The sequence below is a fragment of the Malurus melanocephalus genome, unplaced genomic scaffold (genome assembly GCF_030028575.1).
Source record: "Malurus melanocephalus ecotype Western Australia unplaced genomic scaffold, MMel_1.1 scaffold_26, whole genome shotgun sequence".
Classification (NCBI taxonomy): Eukaryota; Metazoa; Chordata; class Aves; order Passeriformes; family Maluridae; genus Malurus; species Malurus melanocephalus.
The window spans coordinates 385,350-405,134 of NW_026623258.1; the positions used below are offsets into that span (position 1 = coordinate 385,350).

General features: G+C 44.7%; 2 protein-coding genes across 3 annotated transcripts; one reads left to right on the plus strand and one right to left on the minus strand.

The window, feature by feature from the left end:
• Window positions 1–671: 671 nt before the first annotated feature.
• On the minus strand, window positions 672–13,996 carry FAM228B (family with sequence similarity 228 member B). The gene is made up of 5 exons (XM_057390401.1): window positions 13,871–13,996; window positions 5,787–5,891; window positions 3,713–3,784; window positions 2,855–3,052; window positions 672–788 (listed from the first exon to the last, which is right to left on the minus strand). The coding sequence occupies exons 1-5, from the start codon at window positions 13,994–13,996 to the stop codon at window positions 705–707; spliced, it is 585 nt and encodes a 194-aa protein (XP_057246384.1). The 3' UTR covers window positions 672–704.
• Window positions 13,608–19,528, plus strand: TP53I3 (tumor protein p53 inducible protein 3). Of its 2 annotated transcripts, none has more exons than XM_057390413.1 (7): window positions 13,608–13,879; window positions 14,651–14,847; window positions 14,985–15,127; window positions 15,809–16,076; window positions 17,276–17,488; window positions 18,211–18,407; window positions 19,183–19,528. In XM_057390413.1, exons 3-7 carry the CDS (start codon window positions 14,990–14,992, stop codon window positions 19,387–19,389), a joined length of 1,023 nt encoding a protein of 340 aa, XP_057246396.1. In that variant the 5' UTR covers window positions 13,608–13,879; window positions 14,651–14,847; window positions 14,985–14,989; the 3' UTR covers window positions 19,390–19,528. The 2 variants fall into 2 exon arrangements, with proteins under 2 accessions (XP_057246396.1, XP_057246397.1); XM_057390414.1 differs by lacking the exon at window positions 13,608–13,879 and adding an exon at window positions 13,886–13,954.
• The last annotated feature ends 257 nt before the right edge of the window (window positions 19,529–19,785 follow it).

Consider the following 19,785-nt stretch of genomic DNA (forward strand, 5'->3'; position numbering starts at 1 on the left):
ACCAGCACTGTGTTTATTGAGCTCAGCCTACATTAAACCTCCTAAAATAGCGGGTTTGGGCCTGTACAGCATGAACTGGAACTGGCAAGAAGAGGAGCAGCATCCCAGACATYTCTTTCRCTGCTGGGTAAGAACATTTCAGAASTACATGTGTAAGACAATAAGTTTATTGCAGTTTGCCCAAAGACCTGGTCTATTCTAACTTGCTTTGGCAGCACATGTAACCTATTTYRTAAAGGGTACCTTTGATGGCTGTGCTTGCTGCTGTGGTCAGCTGGACAGGTGACATCACTGGCTCTTTGTCAGTGTGCTGGTTGATGACTTTCATCCTTTAAAGAGAAGAAAAAACTGTTATTGTGCTTTTGTAAAGATGAGCCAARGTGTCAGATTATTTCCTTCTACAGAGCACACACTGAGCTGGGAACTCTTCAACCCTCCTTAGGACACCCCCCATGCTGCCACAACGGATTTGAAATGAGGAAAACAAACCCCCCTCACCATTGCAATTATGCCTCAAAAACTAGGCTTAGTATAGATCCAGACTGTGTTCCTGGTGAAAACCATATTCAAACACTCTTGGGCTTAAATGCAATAGAAGCTAGTTAGTAAAAGTAGAATGTGCTCCTCTACAGCAGCCCCACAGCAGCACATCAGTAACATGCTCCATTAACTTCCTGCTGGTCTAAGTGGGACTCCAAAYCTCCTCACACCTTCCGGCAGTCTGCAGACGTCTTCTGGAAGTATGGATCGTACTCTGATGGGTCATAATGATCCAAAAACAGATAGTCCTGTGGGAGAAGCAGGTAAAGGGTCACATCTCAGAAGCTGTTGGTGGTACAACAGTGAGAGCAGCCAGCCTGGGTGGGACACAGCCATGCACAGCATGAACACAGTATATGAACACAGAGGTGGTAAAAAAAAGAATTCCCGAATTGTCATACAGTGCACCTGAGAAAGAAGGTGACTGAAGTGTAACAGGAAAATTCCACCATCCATTTTAATTTATCATAGGCATAAATACATAATAAATTATTTCATGAAGCAGCTATAAATAATTTCAGGCTAAAATGCTAACCTTAGCTAGGACAGTCAATGTAGATTTTATTGGAAAATGTTTTTCCCGAGCAGGAAGCCCTGAGATTTGCTCAGTTGGTCAGAGCATGGTGCTAATAACACCAAAATTGTGGGTTTGATCCCAGAATGGTCCACTCACTTAAGAGTTGGACTTGATGATCCTTCTGGGTCTCTTCCAACTCAGAACATTCTGTGWTTTCAGCAAAACAGATATTAAAAAGAAAAGAAAAAACAGGAGTGAGTGAGCCCTCATGAGCCACAGCCTTAGGCAGGTCACTGGTCTGCAAGATAGCAGCTCCAAGTCTGGGTTCATGAGCAGGCTTTGCCATCTATACATTGGAATAAARACCTGAACCCACAGCTCATGGCCCAGGCCACAGCTCCGTCTCATCAAAAACCCTGCAACAGGAGAGGCCTAATAGCAGGGAAGAGAGCAAGAGAAAATGGACAAAAAGAAKGGAGAGAAGGAAAAATACACATCCAGAATTAATCATATTAACTAATCCACACAAGTGTCTCAAGTTCTACAAAATTTATCATATGCTGCCATGGTTAATGCAAACTTATGCAAATAAGTTGTCCTATAACTATGAAGGACTTCAGCCTGCTTTTCAGACTTGCTGGTGATAGACCTGACACACAGAGCAAGGAGAGAAGGTAGAAGCTGATCACTAGTGCTGGTGCTCCCCTTCAGGCAGAAGGACATCCCAGTACACCAGCCATTGCTTCTGGAGGATACCCAGCAAATTCCTGACCTGGCACAGCTACTTGCAAGATGGACTGATTCAGACCCATGTACAGTACACCCAACACATCTTAAATCCCAGGACTTCAGCAGTAGGATTGGTTCGTCTCTTAGTCATTCCATGCAGTTTAAATGCATGGGTCTGTCACATCAGCCCTTTAAAAAGAGATCATTTGGTCTCATTAAAACAACACAACTCCCACTACATTTTCATTTCTGGATGAGTAGCTTGTTTACAGTCTCACAACTCCACTGTGCAGTGGTTTCCACTGACAACAAATGCCTCCTCTTGATGAAATACCATTATTTTCATGGCAGATTACATAACTGCTTTTATTTTTCTTGATTTTCATTCCTGAGACACAGAAAATTTAATCGTAGGATCTGATACTCAACAGTGGTGTGAAATAAAGAGCAAAACAAAGAAAACTAACAAGTGTTTTCTACAGTGACTGCAATTTTTGTGAATACTGAAAAGCATGGAACTACAAAATCCACTGAYTGGGTATATTACCTGCATGCAGACTTAAGAAAATTTGTTTTATCTCCCTGTTCCCATATTTTTTTTCTTTTATGAAGCTTGATCAGTATCATCCAAGGCCACAAAATCATTTCACTCAAGTAGTGCCAATGGAGTGCAGTACTGCTGTAGCTGAACTCCTAAGACATGAAGAGTGCAGTCCACTCCCTGCTCACTTGAAAAGTCTTTGGTTTCAGCTGACAGAGCTCAAGGTTTTCCCACTAAATGGTCCAGCTCACAGAGGAAAACACACCTCAATACGGTGTCTCATCATATTCAGACACCAGCACATATTCACTGCACCACGCAATGCTACTGTTCATAACTGATGGCGAACTTAAACAGTTGTAATACGTTACCATTACAAAAGTCCTTGGGAAAAGTAAGTTACAGGTAAGGTATATCTGTACTCTAGGTTACTCTGTGGAGAGGAAATGACAGCTAAATCCATGATCTTGTCCACAACCCTCTGTATGCAGCCCTTTCCATGACAAAAATGTACTTCTCATTGATACCTTCTTTGTACAGTAGTTTAAATATTGAGAGAATTGTTCTTGTTTCCTTTTGTGCACTTCTTTCTCTGACTGGCTGTCTATTCGGTCCTTCATTTTCTTCATAAATGGCTCTGAAACATCCTCAGTATATTTTTTGTGCAGGATCTCAGTCCTTCTCAGATCTAGGAAATCCCTGTGCCTCAAATATCTGTCCATCTCCTAAGTAAGAAATGGAAAATGAAAAATGTATGAACTATTGGCCAATGACATTAAAGATTCCACAGRTGAAGGTTTGCAGCTTGGCTGATCTCACTGCTCACTGTTCCAAAGCACCTCTTTTCCAGCCCTTCTTTCTGCTCCTTGCTCTCTCCACTTCCCTCTACTTGTTTCCAAGCTCACCCTTTCAAGAGCTCTGGCATTCAGACCTTTAACTTTGAAGCTGTGGTGCAAGACCGACAGAAAATTACTCAYTTTTTCCATTAGGTTATTGAGCTGAAATCACTGCAGAGCAGGGAGGGTGCTGATGACTGCGCAACAGGGGCAGCAGAAAGACCTACCCTGCAGCACTGGCAATCTGCTAAATCAGATCAGAGCAGCCCTCCTGCCCTTAGCTCACAGCACCCCTGTCACCAATTACCCACACCCACAGAACACATATTAGGTGSAAACAGGAAGTTCAAGTCACCTGGGATTCACATTTAGGGTTACTACTTCAGTCCTATCTGGAGGAGACTGACAAGGTCAGAAACTCCTACCTTTAAATTAGTTTTCCAAGAATACAGACAATTAACATTTTCTCATGAGCCAGTGATTGGAAACTAAAAACACTGACATGCAGGAAAGCACACAGCAAATTAGAAAAGAGGTACCACTTCTTACCCTCACAAAACAATTTTCTCTGTCCAAGATGCACTGAACAGAAGCAATGGTGTCTCGACTTTGATCAGGTGCCTAACAAAACATTAAAAAAACTCACATGAGGTAAAGCAGAACTTAGAGCAGGAGTTAGGTTTTCTTTTGAATTCAAAGTAATTACTGGTGTCGTGATTAAAGGCACATTATACCATAACCCAGCTGGCAAATTCTTGCAAGATTTGCTTTGAACACTTGGGCTAAGTAGCAAMAGAAGAGTGTTGGAAGAACTGGAATGAGAACTGGAATGTACAGGCTCAGACCATACACCTCCTTGACTGCTCCTCACCAGGACCAAACACCACTTGCTCMTKGCCACTGTTTCTCACCTGTGCCAARCATGTGGCTCATTAACTCAGCTCCTGCACTCCAGCCAAGAAGTGCAGACAATGCAGACCAAATCTATCATTTGGGGATGGAATGCATTTTGTGATAGAATGGAATATTAGCCTGCTACTTCCTGTGCTTAATAATGGTTTTTAATTCCAATAGAGTGTTGTTTTCAGTCATGTCTGCCTTGGCCTTGCCTGCTGACCAGCTCCACATGCCAAAAGGTTTATTAGACTGAGATGTGCAGGACATCATACATCAGAGCAAGCAAGGAAGAAACAAGTAAACACCAAAAACAAATGAGAAARAGGAAATCTAAATTTCTGATATGTTATAAGACCCTTTCATCCTACTATTTGAACCAACTGTATACTGTATTATGCCTGACAAATTTATTTCACATAATCACAGGTCCTTTCTAAAACCAGCAGCATAACAGCAGTACAGAGACATGGCCATCACTCCAGCTGAAAAGAACCATCAATAGTCAACAGGGAAAAAGTTTTTCTTCAGGAAAACATGTCTGAAGAATCCTTAAGAACCAAAGGAGTTGGGTCTCCTTTGACTAAAGGAATTAAGTCTCTGCTACCTGGAAAAAAGCAGGGCCAGGGGGAGCCTCATCACAGTATTACTTACAGAGCAGCTCCAAAGAGGATGGAGGCTCTCACTTCATCTGAAGCTGCAGGGAAGAGACAAGGGGTAAGAGGAACAATTTGCAATGACAGAGGTTTCATCTCAATATAAGAAAAAAAGTTTTACAGTGAGATCAATCATTCACTGACCAACCTCCCCAGGGATGTGGTGGAGTCCCCATCACTGSARGTTTTCAATGTGGATTGGACAGGGAGCTAGATACCCTCATCTGGTATCTCTTTCCCATGAAAGGCTGGACCAAATGATCTGCCAAGGTCCCTTCMAGCCTGGACTGTTCCATGAGTCCATGATTCTAATKAGTAACAAGCTTTTTTCAGYTTTTATGGGAAACTYTTCCACACACCAAACTGCAARTAAMACAATAAAGCTGCCTCAAAAGGATGCAAGAGCTCAATAAAACCCACTGAATCCATTGCCATTCCGAGAGGACTTTATTCTTCTCTATGACAAACATCTCTCAGATTCTACAGGACTTTGCAAATAACAATTTTTTATTCTTCCCTTCATAACATCTGTTTCATTCATCCACTCACACCTTCACATGACAGAAGCCCTTCTGCATTAGCCAATCTTTGGCAATATTTTTCTTCTCAAAATGTCTATTGCAATSAAAAGGATTTGCTGTGCCACTCTGCTGGTGCTGAGGAGAACCTCTGGATAAAGGTAAAGAAAGGAAAAGGTCTGCATAAAAAGACAATCTGCTTTACAAAAATCAGGTTCTGATCCAAGTTCCACAACCATGCCACTARCTGGGGTGGAATGACAAGAAGTAATGCAACTGCAACACCCATTTCTGAGTGGAGTGCCATGGAGGGACAGACGGCTCAGTGCTCAGAGATGAGTTCAGGCAGCCTGGGAGCTGAACTCCCAGGGATGGCAGCCTGGGAGCACAGACAGACCAGAAAACACTGTCCAGAATTTCAGTGGGATTAGGTGGCCAGTTCCAATACAGGAACCCAATTACACACAAATACCCTGGAATCCCAGTTACAGATACTGGTTTCCTGTGTTCTTCACAGTAGATTCTGCAGCTGAAGGAACGTTGGGGGTCACTCACCTTCCAAGGCTGTTGCCGATGGGGTTTTCTCACAGGTTTCCGATTTGCAAATCTTTGTAGCCAGAGACCCTCTGAGCTATTCACACTATTCATGCTTGGACTAGCCTAAGAAAAAAACATTAAAATAGTCAAAACCATACAAAACTGTTGCATTAACAGCAAAAACTTCATTTTCTTACAGCTCCTACCAATAAATGAAATAAATCGCTAAAGGAATTCTAACTGCTGACACCAGCAGCATTTTCCTGTCACAGTAAATAAAACAGAGAGATGAAGTATCAGGTTTACAGTCAGATGCTGCCTCTGGTGGGACTGTCTATCCTCATCTCCACAAACCATGGACAGTACATTTTGTTTCAAAGAACAGTGATTGACAAATAATTTTAAAATGTCTGTCAGCTTTGGAAACATTTCAGCATTATCAAATTGCACCTCCAAACTATTACTTCTTTCCTTCGTGCCTTTTTCAATCACATAAAAGTTCGTTTCAAGTAACTGCCACATCCCACACCAGGGATGGTTACATTTTATTGATTTTTAAAGTTAGTTCTTCCAGATGAAGCTTATGCTGAAGTGCTAACTCTGGGCTCCCACACTCTCTTGTGTGTGCATCTGGATATCTGGATTGATTTATAATAGAGACAGTGGCACTACAGAGGCACAATGCCCTTTACAAGAACCTCCATTTAAACCCCAATTTATTTCATATGCACTGGAGACACACTGCTTCCAGGAAACAGTGAATTCAAAACATAACTTAGGTAAAGAGTTGAACAAAAGAAAAGCTTATTTCTGCAGAGATTATGGCCTCAAGTCTTCAGACAGATTTTTCAGTTAAAAAAAAAATCTTATCTACAATTAATTTTTGTAATATCTAGTTAAAAGGATCTGCAAAAAGTCTCTGAATCAGATATTCACAGAACAACACTTTTTGTATAAGACAACATTTAAAGCATTTATTCTGTCCAATCCAGCACTTCAGTGATGATATCTGACTCCCAAATGACCTCTTTCGAGTGCAGATTCAAACCTCTTATCATCAGTTCAAGGTAAATTCTGCAATTTACAACTTTCTTTGTTTCATTTCATATTCCCTGCCCTTGTGCATGGACAAAAACATCTGCTGGGATATTCCTACATCCTCACAGAAGTGCTTTCCTGTCTTTTCTGACTGGAAGAGTCAGAAACCAAGGAAAGCATATGTTGGAAGGGACCTCAGTGAGTCACCTGGTCCTAATGCCACCTTGAAAAAGAGCAAACCTTACAAAGAGGGATTGCTCAGGGCCTTGCCCAGCCAAGTTCTGAAAACTCCCTTCCTCAAATTTGCAAGCTCATGTCCTTCCCTCCAACTGCTTCTATAAAAGAAAAATCCTCATTTCTGACATATCACCCAGATCAAACAAATTAGGAGAAAAAAAAAAAAACAAACAAACAAACCAAAACCAATGTAATGCACGTGGTACCAAGAAGTTTCATTCCTTCCTTCAGAATTGCAAGATTTCTATTCTTTCATCAGACACGGGGAAAACTAAAAGATTTGCATTTGGAATAGGTCATGACATCCCAATCCTCTCTGGAGTTTTCTCAGTCCCGTAAGACAGCCTCCAAACCCAGAAATACATACTGCCCTTAGCARTGTGGGCAGGACAGCAGGCACTGCCTGTACATTGATTCCCTGCCTTCTCTGTACACAGGAGACAAGAGACACAGAAGAAAACAGGGGATTACAATCAGAATACACAATTTTGGAAGCAGGTGTTCTGCCACCATCCATCTGGAAATGAACATATTTTTTGTCTACTTGTGGCCTCTGCAGAGAGCTGTGGCTGCCATGGAGGCTGGTGYTCCCTGTAAGAAGTCCCCTGCTCCAAAAACAGTCTCCTTTTTTTCCAAACAGCCCAAGTCTACTGAGTTCCAAGAAAGCWTATCAAACTCCCTAATCTCTGAGAAGTTGGTGAGGACACCCCTCTGAGGAGGGGAAGGATTCCCAGTTTTTATCCTTCATCCTGCAACTACCAGTTAAAAGAAACTATATTGTATTACCTATACAGATAAGTAACAGCACCTGCACCCTGATTTGCATTGACCCAATTCCCAATACCTTGAACAAGCTTGAGATGAGGAAAATACATATTTTAATATTTCTCAGCTTATAAAAAAGTAAAACAAACAAAATAGCCTCCAACAATTAGCCTCCTTCCTCTGTTTTCAGTAACTAGTATTAAGACTCCATCCATCCCACAAAGAAARACTGAGCACAAAGCAAAGGAAGTGTTTGACCTCAGAGAATTGGGATCCCAGGGGAGACAGAACAGAGCAAACACAGAAAATCCGTCTCTGCAGCAATCTGTCTTCATGAACCCACAAATGGTACAGACTAGCTGCAGATTTCTGTCCCCCCACACCCCACCCCCAAATCATCATTAACAAAGCTGCTATTGAATCTTAATCCTTTCTTTTTCTGCTTTTTTTTTTTTTACTCTTGCTAGGAGATGCCAACTCTCTTCTCTACAGGGCTCCCTGCTATGAGACAGCAGCTGTTTTGTAGGTCAAAATTAAAGGTTTAATCACAGGCTTAGACAGAAATACAGTAAAGGATTTCCAAAATCTGAGTGGATAAAATAAGCATTTAGTCAATCTAGTCGTTGCAGTCTGCAATTGCCAAATCCCATGAGCAGGTTGACTGTTCTGCATTAAGACATTTGTTTTACTGCTCCAGATAYCTGGAAGTGTTCAAGGCCAAGTTGGATGGGGCTTCAAGCAACCTCCCCAGCAGGGAGTTGGAATGAGATAATCTTTAAGGTTCTGTGATGATCAAACCTGAAAATAACTATGCCTAAATATTCTTGCAAGATATACATGCATCCTTCTGTGCTGTCAGCAGTGTAGCTCTGTAGCAGTAAGTTTTAAAGACAGGTTTCTCATATTTCCTCAATGAAGCAAAAGGTTACCCCAAACACCCACCTGCTAAAATTCACACTCTGTGCCTGAAAACAAGTCTTTGGAGCAGCTTTGAGCAAACACATTTTAATCACTGTGTGGCAAACGTAAGTACCCTCACAGGTGTCTCAGTCTTCTCAAAAGCCCCSTTCAGCCATGTAGGCTCACRCTGCACTGCATGGATGTCACCTTGYAAAAGCCTTTACTGATGCCTTGGTCCCATCTGGTTGCCTCAGGTGCAGGGACAGAGAACGGTAAGAGAGCCAGTCTCTAGTGCAAGCAGGGAAGCTCTGCGAACAGAACCTTTTAGACTGTGAATGCTGAGCTAACAGACAAGACGTCTATGCCCAGAGATTCCTGGCCTGGCCTCTGCACCGCGGAGACAACGATGGAGTCAAGGCCKGCGAAAGGGAAAGGCCGAATCCGCCTGGCCCCGGCCTTTCCCGCCCCCTTGCCCGGCGGTGAGGCGGGACCCAGGAATTAGGAGGCGGGCAGCAAAGCTCCACTCCCACCACTCCCGTGCCGGGATCCCTCACTTGCAAGCATAACCCAAGAAACCGCATGGATGGTGGGACACGGCTACAATTGAAGCCAAAGCCGCCCCGCACAGCCCCGCCCCGCTGAGGGGAAAGCGGTGCGCGGCCTCATAGCAATCGCTCCGCCCCTCCGTGACCTTCCGCCAGAAAAAAATAAACCCTCACCCATCACCCACAGCCTCTCAAGATGAGGAGACGCCGCCTGTGGGAACAGGGACCTGGCTACCCGTGGGGACAGGGACACAGCAGCTCGTGGGGACAATGACACGGCAGCCCTGATGTGGCCCCGAAGAAAGACGGGGCGGAGGCACGGCCGAATTCCCTCGTACCAGTTTGCGCAGCGTCCCGCGCTGCCATGGCAATTCCAACCCGCGCCCCTCCCCGCCGGAGCTTCCCACCAATCAGAGAAGGAGCGCGTCGTGAGTGAGCCAATCAGGAGCGAGGACGGCTCAGGCGGCCCGAACTGAGCCGAGCGCGGCCGAGCCGAGCGCGGCCGAGCCGAGCGCGGCCGAGCCGAGCGCGGCCGAGCCGAGCGCGGCCGAGCCGAGCGCGGCCGAGCCGAGCCGAGCGCAGCCAAGCCGAGCCGAGCCGAGCCGAGCCGAGCCGAGCCGAGCCCAGGCGATTCGAGAGGCCGCAGTCGAGCTCCCTGGTTTATCCACAGTTCATTAAATTGTATAACAAGATTGCATGCGTCACCCTGCAGTGCTCACCGTGACACTAAATTTGAAACAGAAATCAGACAGAGCTACCATCAGATGAGGGAAATGTCAGGGCTTTTGCCCCCACCAGTCTGACAGGTCTCACAATAACTGTGTGCCACGTGTGTGTGTGTGGGGGGGGGGGGGTGGTGTTTCCTCGAGCCCTCTATACTTCGATTTTTAAAAATTTATTATTATATTGATTTATCAGTGCCCCAGGAAGACAAGAGCCTTGTGCCCGACCAGCCTGCCAGTGCCCTGGAATGGGGATTCCCCTGCACAGCCCGCTGTACCCAGGGTGGGTCCATCAGCCTGTCCAGGGACTCGTGACAGCAGTGTGTCAGAGTCAAATCCCTTATTTCACTCTGGATGGGGAAACTCCCTCATGGACCCCCCTGCTCTTAGTCTCTGTGTTATTAATTTTGTCATTTGTATCCACTGCCGCTGTCTGTCGGCACTCCTGAAGGACTCAGGCTGAACAGTTAAAGGAATAACACTTYATTAACAAATACACGGATCACAGAAGACTGTCACAGACTCGGGGCAGAGTTTGTCACTGACAGTGCACTGACTGCAACAACGAGTCTGAAGTGATGCACAGACAGGCTCTGATCACCGGAGAAACTTTGAGATAATCAATCAGCGTGCACAAAGTACGGATCCTACCCACCAGGTGTGCCCACGGGGGAAAAACCAGGATCAGCCTATCCGACTGACCCCAGAAGTTATGATGGAGCCTTTCCTAAATTTACTCTCTCTTAACTCACTGATACTCTATTTCTTTCCAGTTAGGTGACGCTTGAGTGGCTCTAGTCACACATACTTTTGTTCCTGATTGGTGTGAAATTCCCTCTCACACAGGTGAGCTCAGGGAGGGTGGTCATACCCCAAAGGTGGGTACCTTTGGGTTGGGGGTGTGTGACATTATTACAGTGAGAGTATAAGGAGCAGGGTTCATCTGAGGAGAGTCATTTCACCACAGCTGCTGRTTCAGGAAYAGGACATCTYCTCCTGTATCTCACAGCCRGCAACTGCTGTGTGGTTCTTCAGCTACATGGTACCACCGAGTTCCCATTCCTGCAGGGATTACAACAGATTCTGGCCATGGGGTCTCCACCCCGCTCCACCCTGTTCCATCCCTCCTTAGCTCTGCTTTAGGCTGCAGGGGGTGTTGCATGGGGAACTACCCAGCCCCTCAACGTCCTTCCTGAATTGAGGGGCCCAGAACTGACCCTGGATTCGAGATGTGGCCTCAGCAGTGCCCAGCACAGGGGGACAATCACTGCCCTGCTCTGCTGTCACACCATGGCTGGTACAGCCCAGGTGCCATTGGCCTTTTTGGCCACCTGGGCACACCAGGCCCACGTTCAGCTGCTCTCACCAGCATCCCCAGGTCCTTTTCCACTGGGCAGCTTTTCAGCCACTCTGTCCCCAGCCTGTGGCACTGCAGGGGTTGTTGTGAYCCAAGGGCAGGACCCAGCACTTGGCTTTGTTGAACCTCACAAAACTGAGCACAGCCCATCGATCCAGCCTTTCCACATCCCTCTGCAGAGCCTTCCCACTCTCCAGAAGATCAACAATCCTGCCCAACTTGTGCTGTCTGTGAACCTACTAAGGGTGCCCTTGATGCCCTTGTCAAAACCATCAACAAAGACATTAAACAGAACTGGCCATAACACTGAGCCTTGGGGAATGAGATTTATTAAATCTAAGAAATGGGCCTTAAAATTTAGGCTAACTTTAGATTAGCTCTACCTTAGAGTTTTCTTTAGAATTACATACAGAGCTGGAGCAGATCTAAATCTGCCATTGTGTTATTTAGCCCCAGGTCTGCCTGGCTGGCTCAGAAGTAAATTCAGGAGCCATATAATTTTTGATATGAGCGCTTTTTTTTTTTTTTTTTTTTTTTTTTCTGCTACTGGGAGGAAGGCAGTGTAAAACTGGAAAATTGCAAAAAATGCCAACACTTTCCAAATCCTGTAACAATATCCACACATTATTTGTTCTTGCAAATAGTCATATTGTTCATAACTGGCCACTGCTCCTAAGCAAAGACTAATGCTTAGTTTTTCCAGGGCCAGATTTGCAGTAGGTTTGACTGGGTATTCTCTGGAGTTTACTCTTGTCCTGTATGACTTCTTTTTGAAAATAAGTAACTTTCCTTTGARTGTTACAAGAGATTTCTGAAAATCATTTGAAGTGCTTAGTGTTTATTCTTTAGAAAAACTAATACTTCATGAGTATAGGCATTAATACTTTTAATTTTCAGAAGAAATAGCACTGTTTTAATTTAAATGCAGGATAGTATGAGAGGGGCTCAAACTTGGAAAAAAAAAGCATCTCCATTACAGCTATTCTGTATGATTTTTTAAATTGTTGATTTTTTTTTTATTTCCTTGTGTTATTATAGCAAACTACTTAGCAAGAAAGGTAGCTGAATCAACAGAAAACTTGGGACTTCATCAAGAGTGCTCATTAGGAAGCAAAATATGAAGTTTGAAACATTATCCAATTTAAACAAAAAACTACTGCTTTACAGCATTCCAGCTGCTGAGTTCCCTTCTGTGTTTTCAAGACCATTTGAGGGCTTGCTGCTCATAAAAGCACTACCCTATAAATCTAAGTTTCTTAACTGAATCTAAAGCGATGTCTTCAATATCTGGCTTTAGATGCTCTGTTTTATCTTTCTAATGTTGTCTTTTAGCCTGTTWMCAGACAACRTAATTATTAATCTCACTAAGCAAAGTAAATTCTCTAACGGCATCACAGCTATGCAGGGCACCACAGCCCCAAGGCACAAAGTTAATTGATACATTTAACATATTTTCAGACTGTTCTGTACATCTTTGAATAATAAAATGCCTTTTTAGCATGTGAATTTGTATTGTCAATGACTGCAATAGAAAGTTATTTTTAACTGCAGTGGATTGCAAAGTTCTCTGGGGACAGCAGAGGCGGGACAACGTCACAACYGGGACTGAGTCAGGCTGTGTGTACTACAGACCAGGCTTCACGATCTTTTCATTTGCAGAAACACATCAATTATTAGCTCTTCAAGTCATGTGAGAACAAAAGAATTTTTAGCTATACTTGATTCTAAATTTGTTCAGTTTCAAAAAGAGTTTAAAAGTCTGAATTCAAAAATCTCATTATTAACAGGGAAAAAAATCCACAGAAAAAAGTCCTACGCGTAGACACATATATGATTTATCATTTTAAAATAGCCTGAAGTSTCAGTTTGATTCCCTGRCAGCTCAAACACTCRCTAGCTGGTGATAAGGACATAGAGRAAGGTGTGATCTGACTCTTCTGCAAAGCTCAAGAAGATGYGATCAGGCTTTTTCACCAATAATGATTCAGATTCCAAACCCCCAGGAGGAAACACCCGGGGTTTAAGGCATGGACCAGCGAGTTCTGAATCCGCAGGAGCTGAGCCGGGGCAGAATCCCCAGCATCGGGATTGATGCTGGGGATTCTGGGGCATCGGGGCTGGCACAGCTCCCGTGCCCGCAGTGCCGGTGGAGCAAATCGAGTCTGAGACACTCGGAATTCCCAAATCAAAGCATCTGCTCAGCTGGAGCACACCCACAACACACACAGTGTGGCACAGCCACGGGCATGAGGCCAAATTCSCCGTGTTCCCTGCCGCAAGGCCCAGCGGGACAGCAGAGTCTGTGCCAGCCCGTGGAATAATCCAGGGCATAGAACAGAAATAATTGCGAGCTGTGCTAATATTTCTGAGTCCTCATGTCCGCCGCTCCCAGGTACAACAACCTCGCCCCGTTCCTCCCCTTGAGCTGCAGGGGAGTAGCCGAGTGCAAGGGCAGAGCTGGGAGCGGAGGAACTGGGACTCTGCTCCCCAGGACACGCTGGGTTTGTTCCGGGGCAGCGACCGTCCGTCCTTCTTTACAGGGAAAATGTGAGCTCGGGAGCCACAGAACTCCTCGAAATTGTTGKTTTCGGCCACTGCTGGTAGATCGGAGAGTTTGAAGCGGTTGGGAGCTTTCGTTTCAGTTCCTGTGGTTTTTTTGTGCATTTCAGAGCAATGTGAATATTCAGATCCTTTTGGGTTTTCCTTAGTGGGTTTTTTTTTACTCTTTTGTGGGCGTGCTTCTAGCAACAAAGACAATCATTTATAAAAAAGCAGGTTAATGAACTCTGAGGGAAGAGGGACAAAAGCTTCTTTCACATCTTATTTTCAATTGACTAAATTTGGCCCAAATTAAGACACCGGAAACAACTGTTATGGGGCGGTATCAGGTGGGCAACCCATCGGGGGTTTTTTTGCTGATACAGGCAATTTTTTGGAACTGAATTAATTGATTTAAAATAACGAATAGACAGCCAGCCTCAGAAAGACAAGCCTTTAAACTGCATTTTAAACAAATAATTGGAAGTGCTTATTCACCATAAAACAGCCATAGAGCACCACCCCGTGGGGGATTGACATCCCTGGGGTTTCAAGCTGCTTATCATTCCACTTTTGCTTTCCTACTACAAATAATTAGGTCTGCACGTAGCTTTTCCTGTGCAGACATCAGTGATTTTTACAGAGCACAGGGTGGTCTGTCACACAGTGCTGGGTGCTTGAAGATGCTCTGGCCTCCAGCCCATCCTGTGCTGTATTCAGTGCAGAACAGCATTCAGGAAGTAACACAGTTTTTCCCTCTCCTCATCTCCATTCACCCAGCATCCAGGGAGCAGAGAGAAGACTGTTCCACATTTGATTTTGCCAGGCAGGAGGAAGCTTGACAGCTCAGCCCATCTCAACAGCTGCTGGTGCCAAAAGGATCCCAGGAACAGCATCTGAGGAGGTACCTGCAAGACTCCTGCAGCAGTGAGATCCTGGACCACAGCAAATCAGGCACACAGAAATCACTTCCTGAGGCAAGAGAAATAAATAAGAATTTTAAAAACCTTTTTTTTTTTTTGCTTTTTGTTACTGAGAGTTTTTCCAATGCACTTAAGTGTGCCTGCATTCACRGCAAGGTTTTTTCAGTTTTGTATTTTGGTTTTTTTCTCAGAGAAAATGTTTGCAGCCTATTTTGATTGCCCAGGAGGCCCAGAAAATCTATATATGAAAGAAGTGATGAAACCAGATCCAGGAGAAGGAGAAGTTCTGGTGAAGGTCTCTGCCAGTGCTCTGAATAGGGCTGATTTRCTCCAGGTATGTGTATGTCAAGCAGATTTATGCACCTAAAACCAATACCAATTTTTCAAGCCCCTCTCTGAAATCCTGACAGATCTGATGAACTAAAAGACATTGGACCTGGTGATCATTTGGATGGGAGAGTTCATAGGGCTGAAAGAAGAGATGTCTGTTGATTCAGCAGATTAATSTTTTTATCTGAGTCAGGCCATGCTGGACTGGCATGGAAAGGCAGCTGCCTTTCAGCAAAACATGTAAAACCAAAGCTCTGRTCATTCTAGATGCTTAAACCCTTCTCTGGGCATTTGAGATGAGCAGGAAGTTTTYCAATGGCACAGTTGCAATGGGAGAAAAGTATCCAAAATTGCATTCAAATTATTATGTTTGAGCTGCAAGCCATGCTCTGCAAATGGAGACCACAGTACCTCCACAGCAAGGATTGGCTTGGACAAAGGGGACTCACAAAAACTTGAATTTATTATTTTTTTAAGAATAAAACATACTTAGGAAGCAAGAGGTGTTTCAAGAGGATGGAAGATCCTCAAATTACTGAAACATTTGGACAATGCAAAACTGGGATTAAACAGGAATTTAGGCTGAAGACACATGAATGAAAAATTGCAGGTCATTACACTCACTGATGTTTGGCTTTTCCTTCCTTGCCCTCTCTTTTTTTTTTTTTTTTTTTTTTTATTTTAGAGGAGAGGGAAGTACCCTCCCCCCAAAGGAGCAAGTGATATTTTAGGCCTGGAAGCAGCTGGGAGCGTGGCTGGGCTGGGTCCTGGCTGCTCGGGCCGGTGGAAGGTCGGCGATGCAGTGATGGCTCTGCTCTCCGGGGGAGGCCAGGCACAATATGTGACAGTGCCCGAAGGCTTCCTGATGCCAATTCCCAAAGATATGACTTTTATTCAGGCTGCAGCCATTCCTGAAGCCTGGCTAACAGCATTTCAGCTGCTCCATTTTGTAGGTGAGAGGCGCATTTGCCCATTTATCCCACCAAAACAGCTCATCTTCCTTTCTGTTACAAAATCCTCTCTTTGTTGCCTCCATCTGAATGTTGTTTGCTTTCAAAGAACCTTTTCTCTGTCACTTTGTTTCTGTGGGTCAGAATCTGATACACCATACACAAATCATTGAATCTTGACCCCCTCTCCCCAGCGCCAACCTATCCTGCTGATTGCATATTTACAAGGAAGGATATGGAAAGATGATTTGGTTTCTTTTAGTCTGTATTTCTCAGCTTGAATCATTGAACGGTTTGGGTTGAAAAGGATCTTAAAGATCAMGTAGTTCCACRCCTCTGCCATGGACAGGGASACATTCCATTAAACCTAAACCCTCAAATTATTCCCATTTTCCACAAACCTGAAAACACATCTTACTTCTGAGAATTTGACTATATAATGAACTTTATCCCTAATTACCTGTGGATCTGTAACAGATCGTGTACCTTGTTTAACAGGGATATTAACTGTAGATAAAATCCACTCAGAGCTGATTCTAAATAGACAGAAGCTCACACCTGTAATTTTGAAAATACACGACCAAGTCAATAAACAGTGGCACTTGCCACGGTTTTCCTCAGGCAAGAAATATCCTTCTAAAACACTCTTCAGCAGTAGCATCTACAAGATCCAACAAGGAACAAAAGCTCCAAACAGCTTCCCAGCAGACTTGGTTTGAGCAGTGTTGCTTCCTGAGGATTAGTGGGAGTGTCTCACTTTCAGTAGCAATCAATGGGAAACAAATTAATGCAACTGATAGATGGTAGAATGATTGGTAGGACTGGTCCTTACCGTTACCAAATTTCTGATCTTTCTCCGTTGTTGAGTGCCTGATTTCTCAGTATGAACATCCTCCAAGTGTGTTTCTTACCAATGATATAAAAAGGCTGTGACTGCACTCACTWWGGCATCTTGGTCATGGRAGSCCAGAACAGCACAGGGCCAAGACARAGTCCTTCMACTGAGGCTGGTGGAATGATGTTCATGACTGCAACCTCTCCTRCTTCTGGATTTGTCTCTTTTATGAAGGCTAGGAAGATGTAAACAAAGCCCACTCAAGGRCATCTCTTTCAACCTCCTCTTTAGTATCTTCCATACTGTTCATGTTTTAATCCAGAGGTGATGCCCCAAGAGTGAYCATTTTCCTTATGCTCTCCTCCAGGTAAAGTACAGGAGGGTGAGACAGTGCTGATCCATGCTGGAGCCAGTGGGGTTGGCATGGCAGCCATCCAGCTGGTGAGACTGGCAAAGGCTATTCCCATTGTGACAGCAGGAACCCAGGAGAAACTGAAAGCAACAGCAAAYGCTGGAGCAGCTGCAGGGTTCAACTACAAGGATGAAGATTTCAGCGAAAAGGTCTTGGAGTTCACCCAAGGTAAAAACCTCTTTGTGAAAGCGTGAATGAACCTTCCAGTGTGTGCACTYAATTTCAGCTGTCACTTGGTGAGGGAGCAGACAAAAGTGACCCCGTTAACTCAGCCTGGCATCCTGTTCAGCCCAGAATGGGCCTTTCCATAGTTAAATTGTGCTGTTTTCTCCATGGGCTCTCTTTGTCTGTGTTCATTTGGGGCATAAATATTGTGCCKTGTTATTGTTGCCTCCCCAAGGAACYRYRGGRCCAAATCCTCACAGTTGGTGTTTGAATTATCACTGAATCATAGAATGGCCTGAGCTTAAAGGTCATCTCATTCAAACCCCCTGCCATGGGCAGGAACACTTTTCCTCTAGCCCAGGTTGCTCAGAGTCCCATCCAACCTGGCCCTGAGCATTTTCAGGGATGGGGAGTCCACAGCTTCTCTGGGCAATCTGTGCCAGGGCCTCACCACACTWAATTCTTGAATGGTTAGAAAAATGTAGCTTTTGTAAGCATTTGGGGTAGTTTATGCCTGAGTCTGCTTACGGGTTCCTTTTTTGGCCTGATTCAGAAATTCCTTACAAATCACTGTTCCAATTCCTAATTTCAGTAGAAAGATTTAAATAAGAATTGTAGGGTTGATTCTGTCCCTATAAATAACAAGGTTTTAATTTTGCCTGAAATTACCCTACTCTTCATGCAGCTGGACTTCACTGCTGAAATCTCTTCTGTTTCTTCTTGAGGTTCTGGAGTAAATATTATTTTAGACTGTGTTGGTGGCTCATACTGGGAGAAGAATCTCAATTGTCTGAGTACTGATGGCCGGTGGATTATTTACGGACTGCTGAGTGGAGGTGAAGTCCATGGGGATTTGCTGGCAARGCTGCTTTCCAAAAGAGCCAGCATCCACACGAGCCTGTTACGGTCCCGAGACAAGGAGGCAAGTAGTGACTATCAGCAGTCTATGCAGTTTGATGTTAAAAYTTATGATAGTTTTGAGASCTTTCTTTTAAAACTGGTRTTAAACACACTCTTGCMAAAARAAAARMKCCMCMYYKWRMWSTKWYWMYAYAYWYKKKRRAAWRTSKCSMMAWWTYWYWWTAWWRTSCYYTTYYYYTTTTTTTTTWAATCAAATTCYTCCCTGAATGAGAGGAATGACACTCAGGATTTCTATGATTTCTTAATGTGCTTCATGAGTACCATAATTTAGACATTTGGCCTAAGAAGAAATAAAACTCCAGTCATCAGGTAACTTGATCAAGTCTGGGGGAGTGGAAATAAAAATCTCTATTAGGTCACTTTTCAAAGTAGAAATCAAGGCCATTTGGGATGCCCAGTTACCAAGGAAAACTCACTTTATGTGGCAAATTCTCAGATATGACAGTGAAAGACAGGGAGTGCAGAGCCCTAGTGTAAATTCTGTACATGGCTTGAGACAGAATATTCTCAAGAACTCTACCCGTTTGGTTTAAATGGTTCTGCACTGAGCTTACACCACCTGCTTTAGAGAATTTCATTCAATGAAGATGCAATAAGTCAAAAAGCTTTCTTCTCATATGTAATTTAGACCTGTCAGGTGTTTGTATCACAATTTCACTGTGAGAATGTCAGAAGGTGTTTCCTTGAGGACTATGTACATTTAATACGCCGTGCTCAGAGACACCTCGGTGAATGAATCAACTGGAAATAACCTTGAGGGTGTCTTTTTTCCCCAGTACAAGGAGCGGCTGGTGAGAGCCTTCACGGAGGAGGCACTGCCCCATTTTTCCGGAGAGACTTCCCCGCGTCTCCAGCCCCTCGTGGACAGCGTTTAYCCCCTGCACGCCATCGCTGAGGCACACAGCGCTATGGAGGAGAACAGGAACATCGGCAAAATCGTCATCGAAATACCCGTTTGCTCCAAGAAAGGGCCGCTGCAGTAGCTGCTCTGGGACTGTCACTGCAGGGGTTGCACTGCAGCCATCCCGCCGCTTCTGCTGCAAGCGCGGCACCGACTCGTGTGGGGGGCGAGGAGGGGTAGAGGATAAAGAGGTGTTTAKTAAAGAAGCGTTTAATAAAGACGTTCGCTTTGCAATTCCAGCCCAACCTGTGTGGGCCCGGACGGGGCCGGTGCTGAGGGGTTGAAGGGGCGGGGCCTGGAGAGGGAGGGGGCGTGGCCTGTGTGCAGGGAGGGGGCGCGGCCTGTGCAGGGAGGGGCGGGGCTAAAGCGGGGGCGTGGCCAATGGGTGCAGCCGGGCTCGGGTCACGTGGACAGGGCAGTGGCGGTTGCCGCTTCCCGCGCAGTGCACGCCGGGATGGATCCGGTTCCGTGAGGGGCG